We start from the raw sequence: 18719 nt of genomic DNA on the forward strand, positions 1-18719 counted from the left end.
CTGATATCCTAAAAGGGATTTCATTTCCGAATGATCTATGTTGTATCTAGTGTATTTTAGATAGTTTTTCCTAGATGATGTATGTTAATATAAATGTTGAAAACCAACTGCTTCAGCTTCTTCCTCTAGAGTCTGTTCATGGCTGAGAAGTTGCCTGTCCCATCATGTGTTGAGTAAACCAGTATTAGAACCCTGATACCTGTCACTTTTTTCTCCTTCATCTCCATGCCATCATCTGCCATTCCCTCTTACTTAGAGCTTCTAGAAAGAGCTTGCCCCCTTCTCTCCCTGCCTTTGTCTCCCACCTTTCTCACTGTCCATTGGATTTGGTGCTACCGTGTGTTCAAATCTGTTCAGTTGGTAATCTGGTGAGATTAAGAACTCCTCAGACATTTTTTAGATCCGGCCTTGTCTACATTTTTGCATCACTGCTTTCTTAGACACATGTTTCTTCCGTTTGTACCATCCTAGGATCTTACTGTACAGCTCTGGCCAGCCTGGAGCTCCGGATCCTTCCATCATAGTCTCCCAAGTGTGCCTTGTACAGGCAGGAGCCACATGCCTGGCTTAAACACCCAAGTTTACAAAACACATTGTGAATTTACAAAACACAAGCTTGAAGTTCTCAAAGAGTAAATAATATGTGCATTAAGATTCTTCTTCTAGAGCTGGCTCAGTGGTTAAGAGCACTGACTGCTCTTCCCGAGATCCTGAGTTCAATTCCCAGCAACCACATGGTGGCTCACAACCATCTGTAATGAGATCTGATGCCCTCTTCTGGTGTCTGAAGACAGCGAAAATGCACTCACATACATAAAATAAATAAATCTTTAAAAAAAAAAAAGATTCTTCTTCTGTGAGACTCATAAACACTCCAGTTCAAAAATGGCTTGTAAGTTTTTCCCTCAATCTGTTTTTCCTTTCCCTTTTGACACAACTCTCTATTTTCTTGTCATGTTTTTTCAGTATAGTTTAAAGTCATCTTGTTTTGGTTTTCAAGATAGGATTTTTCTGTGTATCTCTGACTGTCCTGAAGCTCTGTAGACCAAGCTGGCCTCAAACTCAAAGACCTGCCTCCCTTTGCCTCTGCCTCCCAAGTGCTGGAAGTAAAGGCATGTGGCACTACTGCCTGGTTTACTTTACAATGTCTTAATAATTCCTCTAGTATTTTTGTAGTTTTTCAGTAAGATCATTAAACTAAATAATTTTCAGTAATTTTAAAATGTGATCTGACGGGGTTGGGGATCTAGCTCAGTGGTAGAGCGCTTGCCTAGGAAGCACAAGGCCCTGGGTTCGGTCCCCAGCTCCGAAAAAAAAAAAAAGAAAGAAAAAGAAAAAAGAAAAAAAAATGTGATCTGACATCTCTGGGTCCCTAAGAACTTTGCAGAGGCTATGAAACAGGCCAAGGTTTGAGTGAGGCAGACAAGCTGCCTGGGCACAGTGTTGGCACTCTCACCATGTACACAGACAGAGCAGCATCTAATTAGATCTGTCTCTGGATAACTCACTTGTCACCCTTCGTACTTCTGACCCTGCCACAACAGGGGCCCTCTATTAAAGCCAGGTTTTAAGAGGGTGGAGGCAGTTGCAGCATGAGTGTTGCAATAAAAATAAAAATGCAGCTGAATGGTTCCTACATGCATACCCTGGCGGTCGCACTCTCGCTAGTTCCAGCTCCAATGGGCCGTTGGAACTAGCACTAATTTATTTCAGCGGCTCCACACTGCCCCCATCTACTTTCTGACCTGCTGTCTGAGAGCCATCCCAGCGCCGCACCCTGTCAGGCTGCCCTGCCCTCACAGCACTCTTGGCTGGTTTCCACCATGCCAGGCATACACATCCCAATTCCATGGAGGGCCCGGTGCATCCAACCACCATACACTTTCTTGAATTCAATTAAGTCCCCATATGAAAGAACACACCGGGGTTGGGGATTTAGCTCAGTGGTAGAGCACTTGCCTAGCAAGCGCAAGGCCCTGGGTTTGGTCCCCAGCTCCAGAAAAAAAAAAAAAGAACACACACAATATCCTCTGATCCAATTGATAAGCTATAATTTCCCCATCTAGACAACACAAAGTCCTGTATATATCTGTCCCTTAAGAATAGTCATAACAACCTGTAATGTGTGCAGAGGGGAATCCTAACATCTGCTGCCATGTTCTCTCAGCTCCCTCCTCCTCACTCCAGTCTCCTTTGCCTCTCTAAAACTTTTCTCCTGCCCATCCTTCCTTCTCGTCCAATGAGAGGCCTTGTTCTATCTTGTACCTGCCTTCACCTGCATAACATCAACCTACACTTCACCATTTCTAATTAAAAAAAAAAAAAACTTTTCTCTCAAATATAAGCTGAACACAACTATTATCATTTTGTAATTTAAAAGTATAAAATATGTCTAACACCCAGTCCAACATTTGTCAGTTAAACAGAACATTTAGTTATCCATTCCAGCTTAAGAAAGACTTAAAATTTATGTTATATCCTGGCTAGCTTGTATACTATCTGATAACTATCTAATTAAAAAGCCTGAGTAGGCTATGAGAATATAATCAGTCTTCAACCCCATAGAAACCTGAGAATGACCAATATATTTGTAAATACAGGAAGCCTAACACGGCTTCTAGAACTGAGACAGGTTATAGAGACCATTTTCTACTTGCACAGTCCCCTGCCAGCAACACGTGAGAGCAAGTCTTCAGCCTTCTGGCCTAGGATCATCTGACAGACTTTTGAAACACAGAATTTTGAAGGGCTGATCACTCTGGCTTGGCAGAAATTATCAGTCAATTAATTCTGTAGCATGTCCTTTTCTGGACAGTATTTAGTCTGTAGATGAATTATGGCAATACTTGCCTAGTGGCTGCCTCACCACAATATATCACCTCATCTGGAGGTGGAAATGTTCAATTTCTTCTTCAAATCCACCAAAGGGGAGCTCTTAGGAGCAGACATATCTCAACAAAAGATAAATAATATTAAATGTTAGATTTTGTGGACTTCTGATATTTTTGAAAACATCTAACTATGTAAGTAATCTGGACTGTTGTCCATTAATTATCTTAATAAATTATCTTGAAAACACTCTAACAGTAAACTTAGAGCCATGAATTTATTATTGGGCCCTTAACTCACATGTTGAATCATCTCAGATTAGTTTTTTAGTAGCAGTAAAGGACTGCGTCTAAGCCTTGTATACTTAAATGTGTTGTATAGGCATAATGCCTACACATGAAAGTAACAATATTAATTTTAAGTTGATAAGAAATTTATATCAAAGAAAACCTAAACTTGTATCAAATAAATTCTGTACCAATGTAAAAGATTATAACTTTAGCTTAGTAACAAATATAAAGATTTCTACTAAATGAGATAATGGCTGTATAATCAATTTGAGCTAATTCCTCCCTGTTAAATTATGACCATTTCTACATTTTCTAGAAAGACAACCTTAGAATAACCACCTTTAGCCCCCCAAAGTCCAGGGAATTGGGGCAATGACTCTTCAATGGCTTCTTCAAGTTGTACACAGGCATTGAGATGTCCTTGGTGGGGTAGGCAGTAGGGAAAATGGAGCAAATGTTGTAGCCTGATGTGCCTGCCTTGACTAGATCCAGCTGAAAGTCCTTGAGATCAGGAATCCAAGCAGGTACATTCTGGAAAATATAATTCTCAAGACAAAAGTTTTGGTATCTAGATAACTTTTTGTTTGAGTCTCTTGAATTTAGTTTTTCAGGAGGTCTACATTTATCAAATCTAACCAGTATAACTCTGGAAGGTGTCCACAGCCTAATCACCCTTTTTAAAAACACAAAGACAAAACCTTTCTCCCAAAATACCATGTATTTTAGTCTGTAGCCAGAAAAGTTTGTATCTTGCATTCTCTCCCAGAGGAATGATATAACCATAAGCTCAAAAATCACATCCATTGTGAAAATTAAACAATTTTTTAAAAAAGAAGTAAGCTAAACAATGGTGTATGAGCCTGTTTAGACTTTTCTTTTTCTTTTTTGATGTTTTTATCATCTTTATATATTTTTTAATTTTTTATTAGATATATTTCTTTACTTACATTTCAAAGATTATTCCCCTTCCGGGTTTCCTGTCCATAAGCCCCCATTCCCTCCCCTCCCCCTCCCCCATATGGGTATTCCCCCCATCCATCCCCCCTTTCCCCCCTCCATCTTCCCCTGCACTGGGGGTCCAACCTTGGCAAGACCAAGGGCTTCCCCTTCCCCTGATGCCCCAACAAGGCTATTCTCTGCTGCATTTGCAGTTGGAGCCCTGGGACAGTCCATGTATAGTCTTTCAGTAGTGGTTTAGTCCCTGGAAGCTCTGGTTGGTTGGCATTGTTGTTCTTTTGGGAGGTTGCAAGCTCTGTTTAGGCTTTCCTAATCTGTCGTATCAGGAAATTAACCCAAAATTCCCATGGAACCCACATTAAGAGAGCATGAGCTTCCTGTTGAGGTAAATAACAAAATAACCACAAACCCTTGCTAGCCAGCATCAAGTCATATGGCCTTAGTGGAGTAGTTCTTAAAACACTTTGATCACTTTTTTATTAATACCAATAAGTAAGCAACTTGTCACACTAAGATTTTAGCCAAAAATACATCTGTTAAGCTCTCTGCTTGGAGCCTCAGACTTTATTAATAACTCTATAAGGTATGTCTGTATTCACTCTGCCTGGTGTTATAGATTTTTATTTATTTCTACCTAGATCTGAAAGTGGGCGAAATACCCACTTGATTCAGATAAACTCTGTACTTTTCACAGCAGGGGACCTAGAGTCTGTGAGCAGACCCCCCCCCCCGCCTCTGTTCCTTTGTTTAAGGTGCCCCCCGACTTTTTTATTTTTACCTCAACACATGAGAACCACAGAACTCACCCGCTGGTTGCATGATGCTGAGATCGCAGCTTCAGGAAGTCTCAGAGCCTGCTAGCAAGCAGGACTAGCCAAATGTCCTAAGAACAGGTGGGATTGGGTATTGATAGTCTCTATCATATTAGAGAACAAAGCTCATGGAATGGAATCTCTTCTGAAAAGAAAAAGAATTTCCCTTGCATTAGAAGATCATAGACAGAACATCTAATGTATACTACAGATGTTTAGAAAACAGAATTTTTTTTTTTTTGGTTCTTTTTTTTCGGAGCTGGGGACCGAACCCAGGGCCTTGCGCTTCCTAGGCAAGCGCTCTACCACTGAGCTAAATCCCCAACCCCAACAGAATATTTTTTATGGTTTCAAAATTATCATGAAAGGAGAAATAATCCCATGTTATTGTGTGTTGGTGACAGGCAGTGACTTTTTCAGGGCTATATTTGAAGTAAACATGAAAGAGATGATGGCAGTGGTATTGTTACTAACTTGTCCTCCAAAACAGTAAGGACATTTCTTTATTATGCCTGTACTGGAAAACAATAACAGATGCTAACATGGACATGGCCTTCCAGTTGTCATCTTTTCTTCAAGTTTCTTCCTGTCCAGAGCTCACAGCAACTTTTTAACAAAAAGCACCAATTGAGAGAGAGAGAGAGAGAGAGAGAGAGAGAGAGAGAGAGAGAGAGACACTTATTATTTGTGGAAAGTATGAAACAGCCAATCTCTGTGTGTTGGTAAATACAGTTTTTGGTTGGTTGGTTGGTTGGTTGGTTGGTTGGTTGGTTGGTTGGTTGGTTAGTTTTTGTGGTTTCTCTATATAGCCTTGGCTGTTTAGAACTCATTGTATAGACCAGGCTGGCCTCAAACTCACATATATCATCTGCCTCTGTCTCCCAAGTATTGGAATTAAAGGTGTATATCACCACTGGCCTGCCTGGTAAATATAGTTTTAAAAATAATAATTTATATTAACATATAATGAATTCCAATTATTTTTATTTACTGATTATTTTGTTTTCTGTTTTAATGTCTCATATTAGAAGTATTATTGACTAAAAACCACATAAACAAAAGTCTTGATTTTAAGCTTGATATCATTAACAATCCTTTAGAGATTTTACTCTATTAAATTTGGCGGGGGGGACTGGAGAAATGGCTCAGTGATTAAGAGTAATGATGCTCTTCCAGAGGTCCTGAGTTCAATTCCCAGCAACCACATGGTGACTCACAGCCATCTGTGATGGGATCTGATGCCCTCTTCTGGTGTCTGAAGACAGCAACAAAAAGAATTTTTTTTTTGTAACAGGGTCTCACAATGTAGCCCTGGCTATCCTGAAACTCACTCTCACAGAGGCCTGCCTGCCTCTGCCTCTACCTTCCAAGTTAGGATTAAGGACATGCACTACTATGCCTGACTTAGTAAACATTTTTATTATTTATATATTTGTGTGTGTGTCACATTGTACAACTTGCAGGAACCAATTCTCTTTTTCTATTGTGTGGGTTTTGAGATAAAACTTGGCTCTTTGGGCTTAGTCGCAGGATTATTTATTTATTTATTTATTTATTTATTTATTTAGAGTGTGTGTGTGTGTGTGTGTGTGTGTGTGTGTGTGTGTGTGTGTGTACACATGTGCATGGCTTGTATGTTATGGGTTGGGGACAACTTTGGAAAGTCAATTCTTTCCCTCCACCCAATTTTGTTATTTCTGCTGCTGTGCTACATTTGCAAGCTTCCATCCTGTGCTGGGGCTGGGCTGGGGCTACAGAGCCACTGTATATGGGTTCAGGTTAAAGGATTGAGAGAATACAGGAGAGGTTATGATACGACAAACAGGAAAGCCGAGGGAGAATGGACTTGGACTGGGTTTTGTAAACAAGCTCAGTTCAGCACACAGGAGGAAACGTTAGAATTCAGAATTCAGGAGCCTGAGTAGACAGATAGATGCCTCATGTACTGCTCTTACAGAGGATCTGAGTTCAATTCCCAACAAGCACATGCAGTGGCTTACAGTCACCTATGACTCCAGCTCCAAGAGATCCAATGCCTTTGTTCTCTGAGGGCACCACCACTACATGAAGATGCCCACAGAGACACCTAATTAAAATAAAGTAACAGAGAACAAATATCAGTGGTTCTCAAGCTTCCCGATGCTGCTGCCCTTTAATAAATACAGTTCCTCATGTTGTGGTGACCCCCAACATACAATTATTTTTGTTGCTACTTTATAACTGCAAGTTTGCTACTGTTATAAATCGTAATATAAATATCTGATATACAGGATATTTTATATGTGAACTCTGTGAAAGGGTTGTTCAATTCCCAAAGGGGTCTCGAACCACAGGTTGAGAACTGATGACCTAAATAATAGGGAATGAGGAAGGACTGAATGCAGGTAATGGGCATGAATTGGATATAACATAATTGGTTTTCTTGTCTTAATTCTGTCATAGACTTTTTTGGTTTTAGCAGTAGATATGTGCATAAAAATATATTTGATAGTAAAATTGTAAAATCCAACATGAAGCTGTATGAATTCAGAACTGCTATTCAAACTGTATAGACATATCTGTGTATCTCCTACATAGATACTGTATAGAAGTTCAAGGAATTTGGGTCTGGTTAATTTTGGTGTGTGATTTTTATTGCAAGTTTTTTAAATAATAAACTTTATAAAGTTAGAAGAAAAGAATGTGGGTGGAATGGGAAGACTAAAACAATGAGAGGCTTAATCTCTAAGCCCTTGACACTGATAATAAGGACTGACCCTAGGGGTCCTAAGACACGAGCACAGTTTTTAAACCTCCTACTTAGTCTGGGGCTTGAGGCACTTAACTCTTTTAGAAGGTCCATGGTATAGTCCATGGCTCCAAACTTGCTGTATAGCCAAGGATGACTTTGAACCTCTGATCCTTCTGCCTCCACTTCTATAGTCCTGAGATTATAGGTGTGTACCACCACTCCCAGTTATAAGGTACTCAGGCTCAAACCCAGGGCTCCCTTCTTGCTAGGCAAGCATGCTATAGAACTACATCCCCAGCCTCCAAAACACTTAACCTTTGTTTATAAGACTCAGTGATATCATCTGTAAAATGTAGATAATAATTATGTTGTCCCAGAACCCCCAGGATCAAATGAGATAGCACATTAAACTCTTTGTAAACTCTAAAGCACTAGATAGGTATGTGTCATAAGAACTGTACCTTGGGGCTGGACAGATCAGCTAGTGGTTGCAAGTCTAGACTGCTCTTGCAGAGGACCTGAGTTGAGCTCCCAGAGTCCATGTTGGATGGTTAACACCCACCTGTAACTCCAGCTTGAAAGGTATTCAGTGCTTCTAGTCTTAGGTGAAGACAGTGCTCAAGTGCGTGCGCACGCGCGCACACACACACACACACACACACACACACACACACACACACCACACACACACACACACACACATTTAAGAAAATAAGAAGCTGGGTGTGGTGGTGCATGTCTTAATCCCAGCATCAGGAGGCAGAGGTAGGTGGATCTCTGTGAGTTCAAGTCCAGCAAGGGCTACATAGAGAAAACTGAAAAAAAAATCAAAATAAATACATATAATAACAAAATAAATCTTAGAAAATAAGAACTATATGCTTATTACTTTGATAAGTCTTTCCTTTTTATTTTTTAGGCAGAGCTCAAAAGCTTGATGGACAATGCCTCTTCACCATTTGAATTTGCTAAAGAACTCATCAGACACAATCTGGTGAGTGAGTTTCCCGTCTTGGGTGACTTAAGTCCTATTTTATTTTGGTACATCATAGCAACTAATGAAGGGAAACGCCCAACAATACCGCCCTACTCTAGGGAGTGCTGCCTTACTGTGGAAGAGATAAAAGGGGTTTCAGACACCAGTCTTTCCTCTTATTGGGAGGGCAGAATGTGGGTCACATTTGGAAAGAAGGGCAAGGCATGGAGACTCAAGTGTTTCTGTTCCTTGGAGGAAAACAGAGGAACTTATCTTCATGGGTAGAATAGGACGATTGCTTCATCCTTGAATGCTGGCTGAGTCTTCAGGGCTCATTTTAATCTAGGTCATGAATGTAGAACAAGTGTGATGTGTGTAAGACAACTAACTAGAGGCTGATTGTACCAGTCGTAAGTGTGTGCTGGAGAAAGTGGGAAGTAACAATGTGTTTAGGGCTAGATTGTGATGGCCATTGCTTAAATGCAATCCAAGCTCACATGAAATCATAGCCTACCTCGTGCAGCACAGTGAGATGCAGAGATTATGTGCTCTGAGTGAGGCAGCAGGGAGCACAGAGCCAATGGTTTTGTATGGTGAGTTTCTGCTTCCCCATCTGAAAACAGCGATCGAGAAACTACAGCTTCTCCTTCTGCTTCTTCTTCTTCCCCCTCCTTCTCCCCTTCCTCCTCCTCTTGTTGAGACAAGATGTCACTGTGTAGCTCTAGCTGGCCTGCAACCCTGTGTACACACAGACCAGGCTCAGAGACCCTGTCTGCCTCTCCAGTGAGGAGACTAAAGGCATATATGTGCCAGGACACCCAGCCAGCCTACTTTTTGAGGTCACATGTGGAATTTTGCACCCGTGGCATCAGCAGCAACACTAAACATTTTCAGGTACTGACTTGTTTAATTAGGGGTGTTCAGCTTGTTGTAACTAGCCCTTACCTGCTGAGCCAGATTTTTTTTTTTTTTTTTTTAATATTTCTCTGTAACAGCCACTATCTGGTGGAATACTACCAATGGTTCTGTGACTTTTACAATCATCTTAAAGCCAGCAGGGCCAAACCACAGATAACCATGGAAGAAGAACACAAAAAAGTCCCCTGCATTTAGTTCGAGCTGAGCTTGTGATTATGAGAGTAAGTTGAGTAGGGTGCGGGAGCAAAGGACAAGTGTGGGGAGGCTGAGGACGGCAGGGCAAGAGGAATCAGCAGTCAGCCACGGCTTTTGAAGCTTAGCATTGAAAGGAAGAAAAATAGGGCATTCTCAGGAGGGAACAAAGGAACGAGTGGAGATTTTACACAAGAACAAAACCCCTTGTGTGTACTTGAAGTTGAGACATAGGGCTGCTACTTTGGGAAGACTGAAGATACAGTGATTAATGGAGACAGAGTCCAGATGGAGTTAGAAGTCACAAGATCAAGGCACATGAAGAAGTCCCCTTGTGAGGAACTGGGAAAAATCATCAAAATTAGTATTCTAAGGTGGGAAAATTACAAAGTTCATGCCTGATGCCTTCAATTCAGCGTAGTGGGATGGTTTTCTGTGTTCTGAACATTCTCTAGGCTCTGGAAATTGAATAGTGTGAGAAAATGGTTTTTAAATTTTCATTATATTTACTTCTGTGTGGGAATGTGTTTTCTTAGTGCACATGTGTGCTTGTGGCAGTCAGAGAACAATTTGCTGGAGATGCGCGTGTGGGTCCTGGAGACTGAACTCAAGCTGTCCGTCTTGGCAGCAGGGGCTCCACCTGCTGAGCCATCTCACTGGCTAATGTTTTCAGTTTTAACCTTGTAACACTCATTATCTAACAGCATACTTGTTTGCTTTTCTTTTACATTTTTAATCACATCTGTTAACTAATTTATTATATTTGCATGTATGCATGTGCAAGTATGAGTAAGCATGTGCACATGACTTACATGTATGTGGTGGCCTGAGGACTACTTGTAAGAGTCAGTTCTCTCCTTCTATCATGTGGATCCCACAGATTGAACTCAGTTGTCCAGCTCAGTGGTGAGCACGTTACCTACTGAATCATCTCACCAGCCCTTGTTTGCTTTCTGAAGGGCTCTCCATACTTGAATAATTTATGTGGTTGCAGGGGAGTGACTTGGTCTTGCTGTAACCCCAGTGCTTAATATGGTAGTAGACATAGAGCTAATGAGTATTTGTAGAATTAAATTTAAGTATCTACTATATATATGCCACACAGCCAATTTTAACTCATGTAATTGTAATTTATACTAATTCCATTGGGAAATGAGGGAACAGGCTCTGAAAAGTTATTTAAATGCCATCATGGGCTTTTTACTTTTGTGATACTGTGGTAACATGGTTTCCTTGTGAAGCTCCGTCTAACCTTGGACTTGCTCTCCTCACACCTGCCTCCCGAGTCCTGGGATCACAAGTGTGCACACCAGCACTCCCATGCTGCTTCACGATTACAGTGAAGAGCATGCATAGCCCCTGAGGCACAGTGACACTCTTGCTTTCTGTGTAGGTTGTTTTCCGAGGAGGAGAAGGGGCTTTGCAGGTTTTACCTCCCCTGGTTGATGTCATTCCTGAAGCTAGGCTAAACCTAGTGATTTACTACCTTCGTCAAGGTAAGAGAAATTTGTCATGTTCTGACATGATGAAAAATATTTTCTAATATTTAATATGACTGAATGAATTGTAAATACATAACATTTCCAAAGATATATTTGCACCAAATTTGTGAGACAAAAGTAATTGAATGGCACTTACCAGTTGTGCCTTTTCCTCTGTCTTCTCCTTTTCCTCCCTCTCCACACCCCTTCTCCTTCTCTCTCTTCACACCCCTCCTTCCTCTTCACACCTCTCCTCCTCCCTCCTCACTCTCCTCCCTTCTTCTCTCTCCTCACACCCCTCCCCTTCACACCCCTCCTCCTCCCTCTTCACACCCCTCCTCCCTCTTCACACCCCTTCTCCTCCCTCTCCATATCCTTTCTCCTCCTTCCTCTCCTCATCCCTTCTCCCCTCTCAGTCTATTTCCCTTTTCTTCATCTTACTATTTTGTCCTTTCCTTTGTCAATTTCCTTTCAGGCCATCAATTTTTTTCCCTTTAACCTTTTCCTGTTCACTTTTTATGAAAATGTACATTCAGAGCAGGCAGTTGTGGTGCACGCCTTTATCCCAGCCCTTGGGAGGCAGAAGCAGGTGGATCTCTGTGAGTTTGAGGTTAAGTTCCAGGACAGCCAGGGCTACACAGAGAAACTCTGTCTCAGCAAAACAGGAAAAAATAGAAAAGACGCTGAAGAAGACGAAGAAGATGAAGGAGATAAGGAGAAGAAAAAAATGCACATCTTAAATTATCAACATCTGTGTTTGCTCAAAAATTTCTTGCTTTGTAGACTAAGTATCTTATGAGAAATGTAATGTGATGTCTAATTCTTGGATTATCGGGAACATTTTTGGAGCAACCTTTCTCAGAACTCAGCAGTATAGGATACTTGGCTGTGGATCTTAAACTTTAGTGTAGCCTTTTCAGGCATGTGGTAGAGCCCAACCAGGCGACTTATTTCTCACTGAGAAAAATGTGCTTACTTTGTGAGAACATGCCTTACAGAACAGTCCTCTCTGTGTGACAGATAAGCAAAAAGAAATTTGTTTTTAGATATGAATTAATGAAAAATTGAATATATTTCACAAATTATGAAAAATTTCTAGCATAAACAATAGCAAATTTTAGAGTGTCCAAAGACTCCAAATTAAATAATTTTTAAACTGGCTATGGGTGGCTCACACCTATATGGTCTCTATAGTCAGAAGGCAGAGGCAAATAGATCTTTGTGGGTTTGAAGCCAGATTGGTTTGCATAGTGAATTCCAGGCCAGCCAGCACTATACAGAACATGTCTACATTGTTATTTCACTCTTAGGAATGTATGTAATGTTTATTTCTTTTTGAAAAAAAAGGGGGGAGGAGGAGACAGTCTTCTTATTTAAATACAAATCCATTGACATGATACACAGCCTACATTTTTATTTTTTAATGATAGGGTCTCTAAAATAGTACTATCCTGGAACTTACTCACTAGGCCAGGCTGGCTTTGAACTCAGAGATGCACCTGCTTCTGCTTTCTGAGTGCTGGGATTAGAGAGACCTGTGCCACCATACCAAGTCCAGGAACACCCGAGTTCCAGCTCTAGAACTCCTGTGAAAGTGCCAGGTGTGGTGTCAGGCATTTGTAACACGGCACGGGGGAGGTGGGGATAGGAGGATCCTGTCTCTTTCTAGTGAGCCCCTTCAGCCTTATTAGTCTCAAAGTGGGTGGACCATGTCCTTGAAGATGACACCAGGGGTTGTCCTCTGGCCTTCATGTACATGCACACATGAAATACATACATGCATGTTTTAAAAAAGAAAATGACAGTTTTCTTTAGGATAGCTGCACAACCTAGAACTTGATGGACAATTCAAGGTCAAGTAAAACATGGTATTCTCTCTCTGTGTGTCTCTCTCTGTCTCTTTCTCTATCTCTCTCTGTCTCTCTGTCTTTCTCTCTATCTCTGTCTCTGTCTCTGTCTCTCTCTCTCTCTCTCTGTGTGTGTGTGTAGCCCTGCACATGCTGTAAGAACAGTCTATTACTAAGCTGCTGCACCCTCAGCCCCATTTTATATGAATATTTGAACACTATGACTGCTTAAGAGAGCACCACTGAAACACAAGCCCATATAACGCTGACTCCTTACCTTGCAGATGATGTGCAGGAAGCCTATAATTTGATCAAGGACCTGGAACCTACTACACCTCAGGTAAGTAGAGGCACTGTCACTTTTTAGAACAAGTGCTGTGGAGAGCAGCACTGCAGTCATAGCTGTAATCTGCCTCAGAGAAGACTCCCACTGCAGGGTCAAGAAGACTATATATGCTGATGGCTTTGTGCCACTTTGGGATGAGAATGAATGCTCTGGAATTTTTTTTTAAGATTTATTTATTTATTTCATGTATGTGGGTACATTGTCGCTGACTTCAGACACCAGAAGAGGGCATCAGGTCACATTACAGATGGTTGTGAGCCACCATGTGGTTGCTGGGATTTGAACTCACGACCTCTGGAAGAACAGTCAGTGCTCTTAACCGCTGAGCCATCTCTCCAGCCCCCTGGAATTTTTTTTTAATGTAGCCCTTAATATCCATTGATCCCCTAAAAGGTCTAAAATTTGAAAATATTAAATCTGTTTTAAAAAATGAAATCTGTAATTATATTGAATGAACAGCTACTCTATAAGTGTCTGCAACCTATCGTTTTTCCTTCAGTAAGTTGTTAACTCCTTTCATTCAGGGACTGTGTCTCATACTATCATATCTCCAACACTGTGTACACTACGTCTATAGAAAGCACCCTGCCCAGCCCCTTTCACTAAATAAAAGACTAAATAAAACTGGCTGGCTTCCCTAACAAGCCTAGGAATCTGCCTATTTTCATCTCCCCAGCACTGGAATTGCAAGTGTCTTTTTACATGGGTCCTGAGGATTGAACCAGGGTCCTTATATGACAAGCCCTTTGCCAACTAAGCAAACTCCAGCCTCTCACTGAATTATTTCTGCTTAAGAGCTTACAATAGGGGTTGGGGATTTGGCTCAGTGGTAGAGAGCTTGCCTAGGAAGCGCAAGGTCCTGGGTTCAATCTCCAGCCCCGGGGGGGGGGGGGGGAGCTTACAATAGTAAACTCTGCTTTATGGGCTCTTGTCCTCTAGAAGTCAAACCAAACTCCTCTTCCTTTCATAAGCCAGGCTATAGCAGAGAAAAGAATTCAGCATATGAAGTAGAGTTGGGGCAAGGGGCCAACAAGAAAGCCCGCGTAACTGTGATTGGTGTGATTGTGTTTTCCCAGGAGTATATTCTCAAGGGAGTTGTCAATGCAGCCCTTGGCCAGGAAATGGGTTCAGTGAGTATAAAATCATGATAATCTATATTTGACAGAGCTCTAGTTATATAAAGACCACAATAGATACTGATGTGCAACCACTTACACTCCCTGGCTTCTTCTGCATGCCCTTTGTCTTTATCACTGGGGGAGGGGTGCTGGGGGTCAAAGCCTTCTGCGTGGTAGATCCTTGCACTGAGTCACGTCCTTCAGTTCCATTCTTTAAAACCTCCAGTTCAGGTATTTTGCAGGAACAATTATATTGTGTAGAGATTTTTTCTTTTTTTTTTTTTTTTTTTTTTTTCCAGAGCTGGGGACCGAACCCAGGGCCTTGCGCTTCCTAGGTAAGCGCTCTACCACTGAGCTAAATCCCCAACCCCGAGATTTTTTTTTAAGCTCTAACCATAAAACTTGCTATTTTGTTTAAAAGAGCACCAATGTAGTAGAGTTATTTCTTTTTTGACAAATACAAACAATGGATTTGGCATCTAGAACATGGGGAACTTCTTTCTCTAGAAAAGCTTTTGTTAAGGTACTGGAAATACACCCTCCTCTCTTCTGTAAAAGCTTTTCTTTGTTTGTTTCTCTGAGAACAGTGTTTCTCTAGGTAGTCCTGGCTATCCAGGAGCTCACTCTGTAGACCAGGCTGGCCTAGAAGATCTGCCTGCCTCTGCCTCCCAAGTTCTGGGATCAAGGTGTGTGCCACCACACTTGACCATTTTTTTTGTTGTTGTTGTTGTTCTTTGTTTTAATTTTGGTTTTCCTAGATACTATATCCTCAAGATGGTCTTGAAATCACAGAAATCTTCAATCTTTCTGCCTCAGTCTCCCCAGTGTTTAAAGAGCATCTATAACTACCAAAGCAGCTCAAAGTTAGGCTGCTGTTGAGCATGGCTCCACACAGCTCTAACTACAGCACTCAGGAAGCCAAAGCAGGAGGGACTCATGTTCAAGGACAGCCCAGGTTACATAGAGCAACCCTCTCTCAACAACAGGCAGGCAGGCGGGCATGCAGACAGACAGACAGACAGACAGACAGTCAGGTAGATAAACTGAAGTTCTTATCCATGTTAATGTCTTAAGTTCTTCATAAAACAAAGGATACAATGAACAAACCTTTCATCTTTGGGTCTCTTTGTGTTGGCATCAAGTACTTTCTGCTTAGATAAATGAGGCTAATGAGTAATCCTTGTTACGTCTATAGCACCTTTACAACGTTCAGACACAGAGAGTTGTTCATTGTGAAAATTTACTTAATGCACGGATTTTAGAGTGGAATTTTGTGGTTAGAGTTTCCTTCTCTAGTTCTACCTATGTTCACACAATTCTAGATTGTAATTTTCTAGGTGCTGCGCTAATGATATGAGCATGATATAAAACAAGGATATATGTTAAATGACATATGGGAAAATGCATTGTAGTCATAAGTATAATATAAATAAAATGTTTGTACTTGTTGCCTCTCTATTCTGAGTTCTGTTCTATTTTGCAGAGGGATCATATGAAAATTGCCCAACAGTTTTTCCAGTTGGTAGGAGGATCAGCTAGTGAATGTGGTATGTCTATGACCTGTCCTTCTGAACACAGTTTATGTTTGCAGTTGGACAGTACTGACTGGTGGAGCTGACTGTCTAGAGATGCATGTTATGTTTCCTGTTATGAAGCAGGAAGTTAGAGTTGGGGAGGAAGGCTCACTTTGTAGCTTGCTCACCCAGCATGCAGGAAGCCTTGGGTTTGAGCCCTAGCACCACATTAAGCAAACATGATAGCTGGTACCTATGATTCCAGCTCTCAGGAAATAGGAACAGCATGACCAGCCTGGGCTATAAGAGACCCTGTTGAAACAATGGCACACATGTGCACATGCAGGAATGTGTGTGTGTGCGTGTGTGTATACACACAAATAAACACAACAGTAAGAGAAAATGTCAGCATTTTCCCTTTGAACATACCAGAGAAAGAGGATAAGAGAGGACTAGAAAGATGGCTCGGTGGTTAAGAACATCTGCTGCTTTTATAGATGACTCAAGGTCAGTTCCCAATCCTACATCAGGTGGTTCAGAACTGCCTGTAAACCAGCCCCAGGGAATCCAACTTTCCCTTCTGGCCTCCACAGGCCCCTGCACTCACATGCGCACATAATTAAAATACAAATAACTGTGTTTTATAAAATGGATCTGAGGCTAGAGAAATGGCTCGCCAGTTAAGGCACTGGTTGTCTTCCGGCCTCCATGGGAGCCAGGCACACATATGATGAACAGACACATGTTTAAGAGAAACACTCATACACATAAAAAATAAATAAGTACAGTTTTTTTTAAAAGAGCAATGTGAGAAATAAACAGGAATAAATTTTCTTCTTGGTTCCTGAGAGTTGTAAATATAAATTAGTTTTAATATGAAATGTTCTTACGGAATTTTTAACAACTCCTTATATATTTACCTTCTGGCATGTTGCAGCCCCCCCAGTCCCCAGTGGGTCCTTTGCCTTTTTTTTTTTTAAAAGATTTATTTTATTATATATAAGTACACTGTAGCTGTCTTCAGACACACCAGAAGAGGGCATCGGATCTCTCCACAGATGGTTGTGAGCCACCATGTGGTTGCCGGGAATTGAACTCATGACCTCTGGAAGAGCAGTCAGTGCTCTTAACCACTGAGCCATCTCTCCAGCCCGGGTCCTTTGCCTTTAAATTTCACTTTTTGTTGTTTTGTTTTTTGAGACAGGGTCTCGAGGTCACATTATGTATCCTTGGCTGGCCACTACCAGGTTGGCTTTGAACTTATAATCATCTTGCCTCTGGCTCCCAAGTGCTGGGATTATAGGTATGCACCACATCTAGCAAAGCCTAACTTCAGAGCATATTTTGTTGGTTATAAAAATAACTCCAGACTGAGGAGAAGGCTCAGTGTAAAGCACTTAGAGCAAGAGGACCTAAGTTCTGGTCCCTAGTTCCCATAGAAACAGGGTGGTGAGCATCTGTAATCCCAGTGCTCCTGCTGCGAGATGGGTGGAGACTGGAAAATCCTCAGAAGTTTACCGGGAAGCTAGCCTGACATATATGGCCAAACTGCAAGAGAGCCTGATTCAAACAAGGTAGAAGGCATGGAACATGAGGTCTTCTGACACCTCATGAATTCCATTGTACATGCACTTGTATGCAGATAAACATGCATACACATCATACATATATACATATTTGTCACACACATAAAAAAGGAAAAATTAAAAGTAAGGGCCAGTATTATCTGACATTAATTGGAGGGGAGGAAGGCTTGATGCCCAATGTAGGGGGATGCTAGAGGGGTGAAGTGGGAGTGGGTGAATGGGTGGAGCACCCTCATAGAGGCAAAGGGGAGGAGGGAGATGGGGATGGGATAAAGGGTTGATGGAGGGGTAACCAGGAAGGGGGATGTAATTTGCAATGTAAATGAATAAAATGATTAATAATAATAATAAAAATGGGGTTAGGGATTTAGCTCAGTGGTAGAGCACTTGCCTAGCGAGCGCAAGGCCCTGGGTTCGGTCCCCAGCTCCGAAAAAAAGAAAAAAAAAAAATAAGGGCAAGTGAGCTGAGTCAGTAGGTAAAGACAAATGTCTACCTCATGACCTGAGTTTGTTTGCCAAAACCTACATGATAGAAAGAGAGAAACAAATTCTACAACTTGTCCTCTGTCCTCTGACCTATGAATGCCCACCATGGCAGATTCATGGCCACACTCATATACAGTTCAAATGTATAAAAAAATGCAATAAAATATACTTTAAATGTTAAAAAAATGAGTCAATTAAAGAGAGAGAGAGAGAGAGAGAGAGAGAGAGAGAGAGAGAGAGAGAGAGAGGGAGAGAGAGAGAGATGGCTTAGTGGTTAGGAGTATGTACTGTTCTTCTGGAGAGCCAGAATTTAGTTCCCAGCACTCACACTATCTGTAACTCTGGGTTCAGGGAATCTGATACCCCCTCTAGCTTCTGTGGGCATCTGCACACATACACATAAAGAATCAAATAAATCAAATAAATAAAAGCTTTAAGAAGAGACAGAGTGCTGGGCATGGTGGCATATGTCTTTAATTCCAACAGTCAGGAGGCAGAGGCAGGCGAATCTCTGAGTTTGAGTCCAGCCTGCTCTACAAAGTGGGTTCCAGGACTGCAGGGCTACACAGAGAAACGTCTCAAAAGAGCCAAAGGGGGGAGGGAAGGAAGGAGGGAGAATAAATAAATAAATAAATA

General features: G+C 41.4%; 1 protein-coding gene across 6 annotated transcripts in view; it reads left to right on the forward strand.

Annotated features, from left to right (window-relative positions):
* Ift56 (intraflagellar transport 56) overlaps window positions 1-18719 on the forward strand; it is a 57900-nt gene that overhangs the window by 19460 nt on the left and 19721 nt on the right. For 4 of the 6 annotated variants that reach the window (XR_015685762.1, XR_015685760.1, XR_015685763.1 and 1 more), the window contains 5 exon segments: window positions 8539-8613; window positions 11099-11201; window positions 13318-13373; window positions 14456-14509; window positions 15981-16044. Coding sequence is in view for 2 of the 6 variants with exons in the window: in NM_001025045.2 (NP_001020216.1) it covers window positions 8539-8613; window positions 11099-11201; window positions 13318-13373; window positions 14456-14509; window positions 15981-16044 (352 nt within the window). In the remaining 4 variants the exon portion in view is untranslated. 6 annotated transcript variants of the gene reach the window in all.

The sequence above is a fragment of the Rattus norvegicus genome, chromosome 4 (genome assembly GCF_021556685.1).
Source record: "Rattus norvegicus strain SHRSP/BbbUtx chromosome 4, alternate assembly SHRSP_T2T, whole genome shotgun sequence".
Taxonomy (NCBI): domain Eukaryota; kingdom Metazoa; phylum Chordata; class Mammalia; order Rodentia; family Muridae; genus Rattus; species Rattus norvegicus.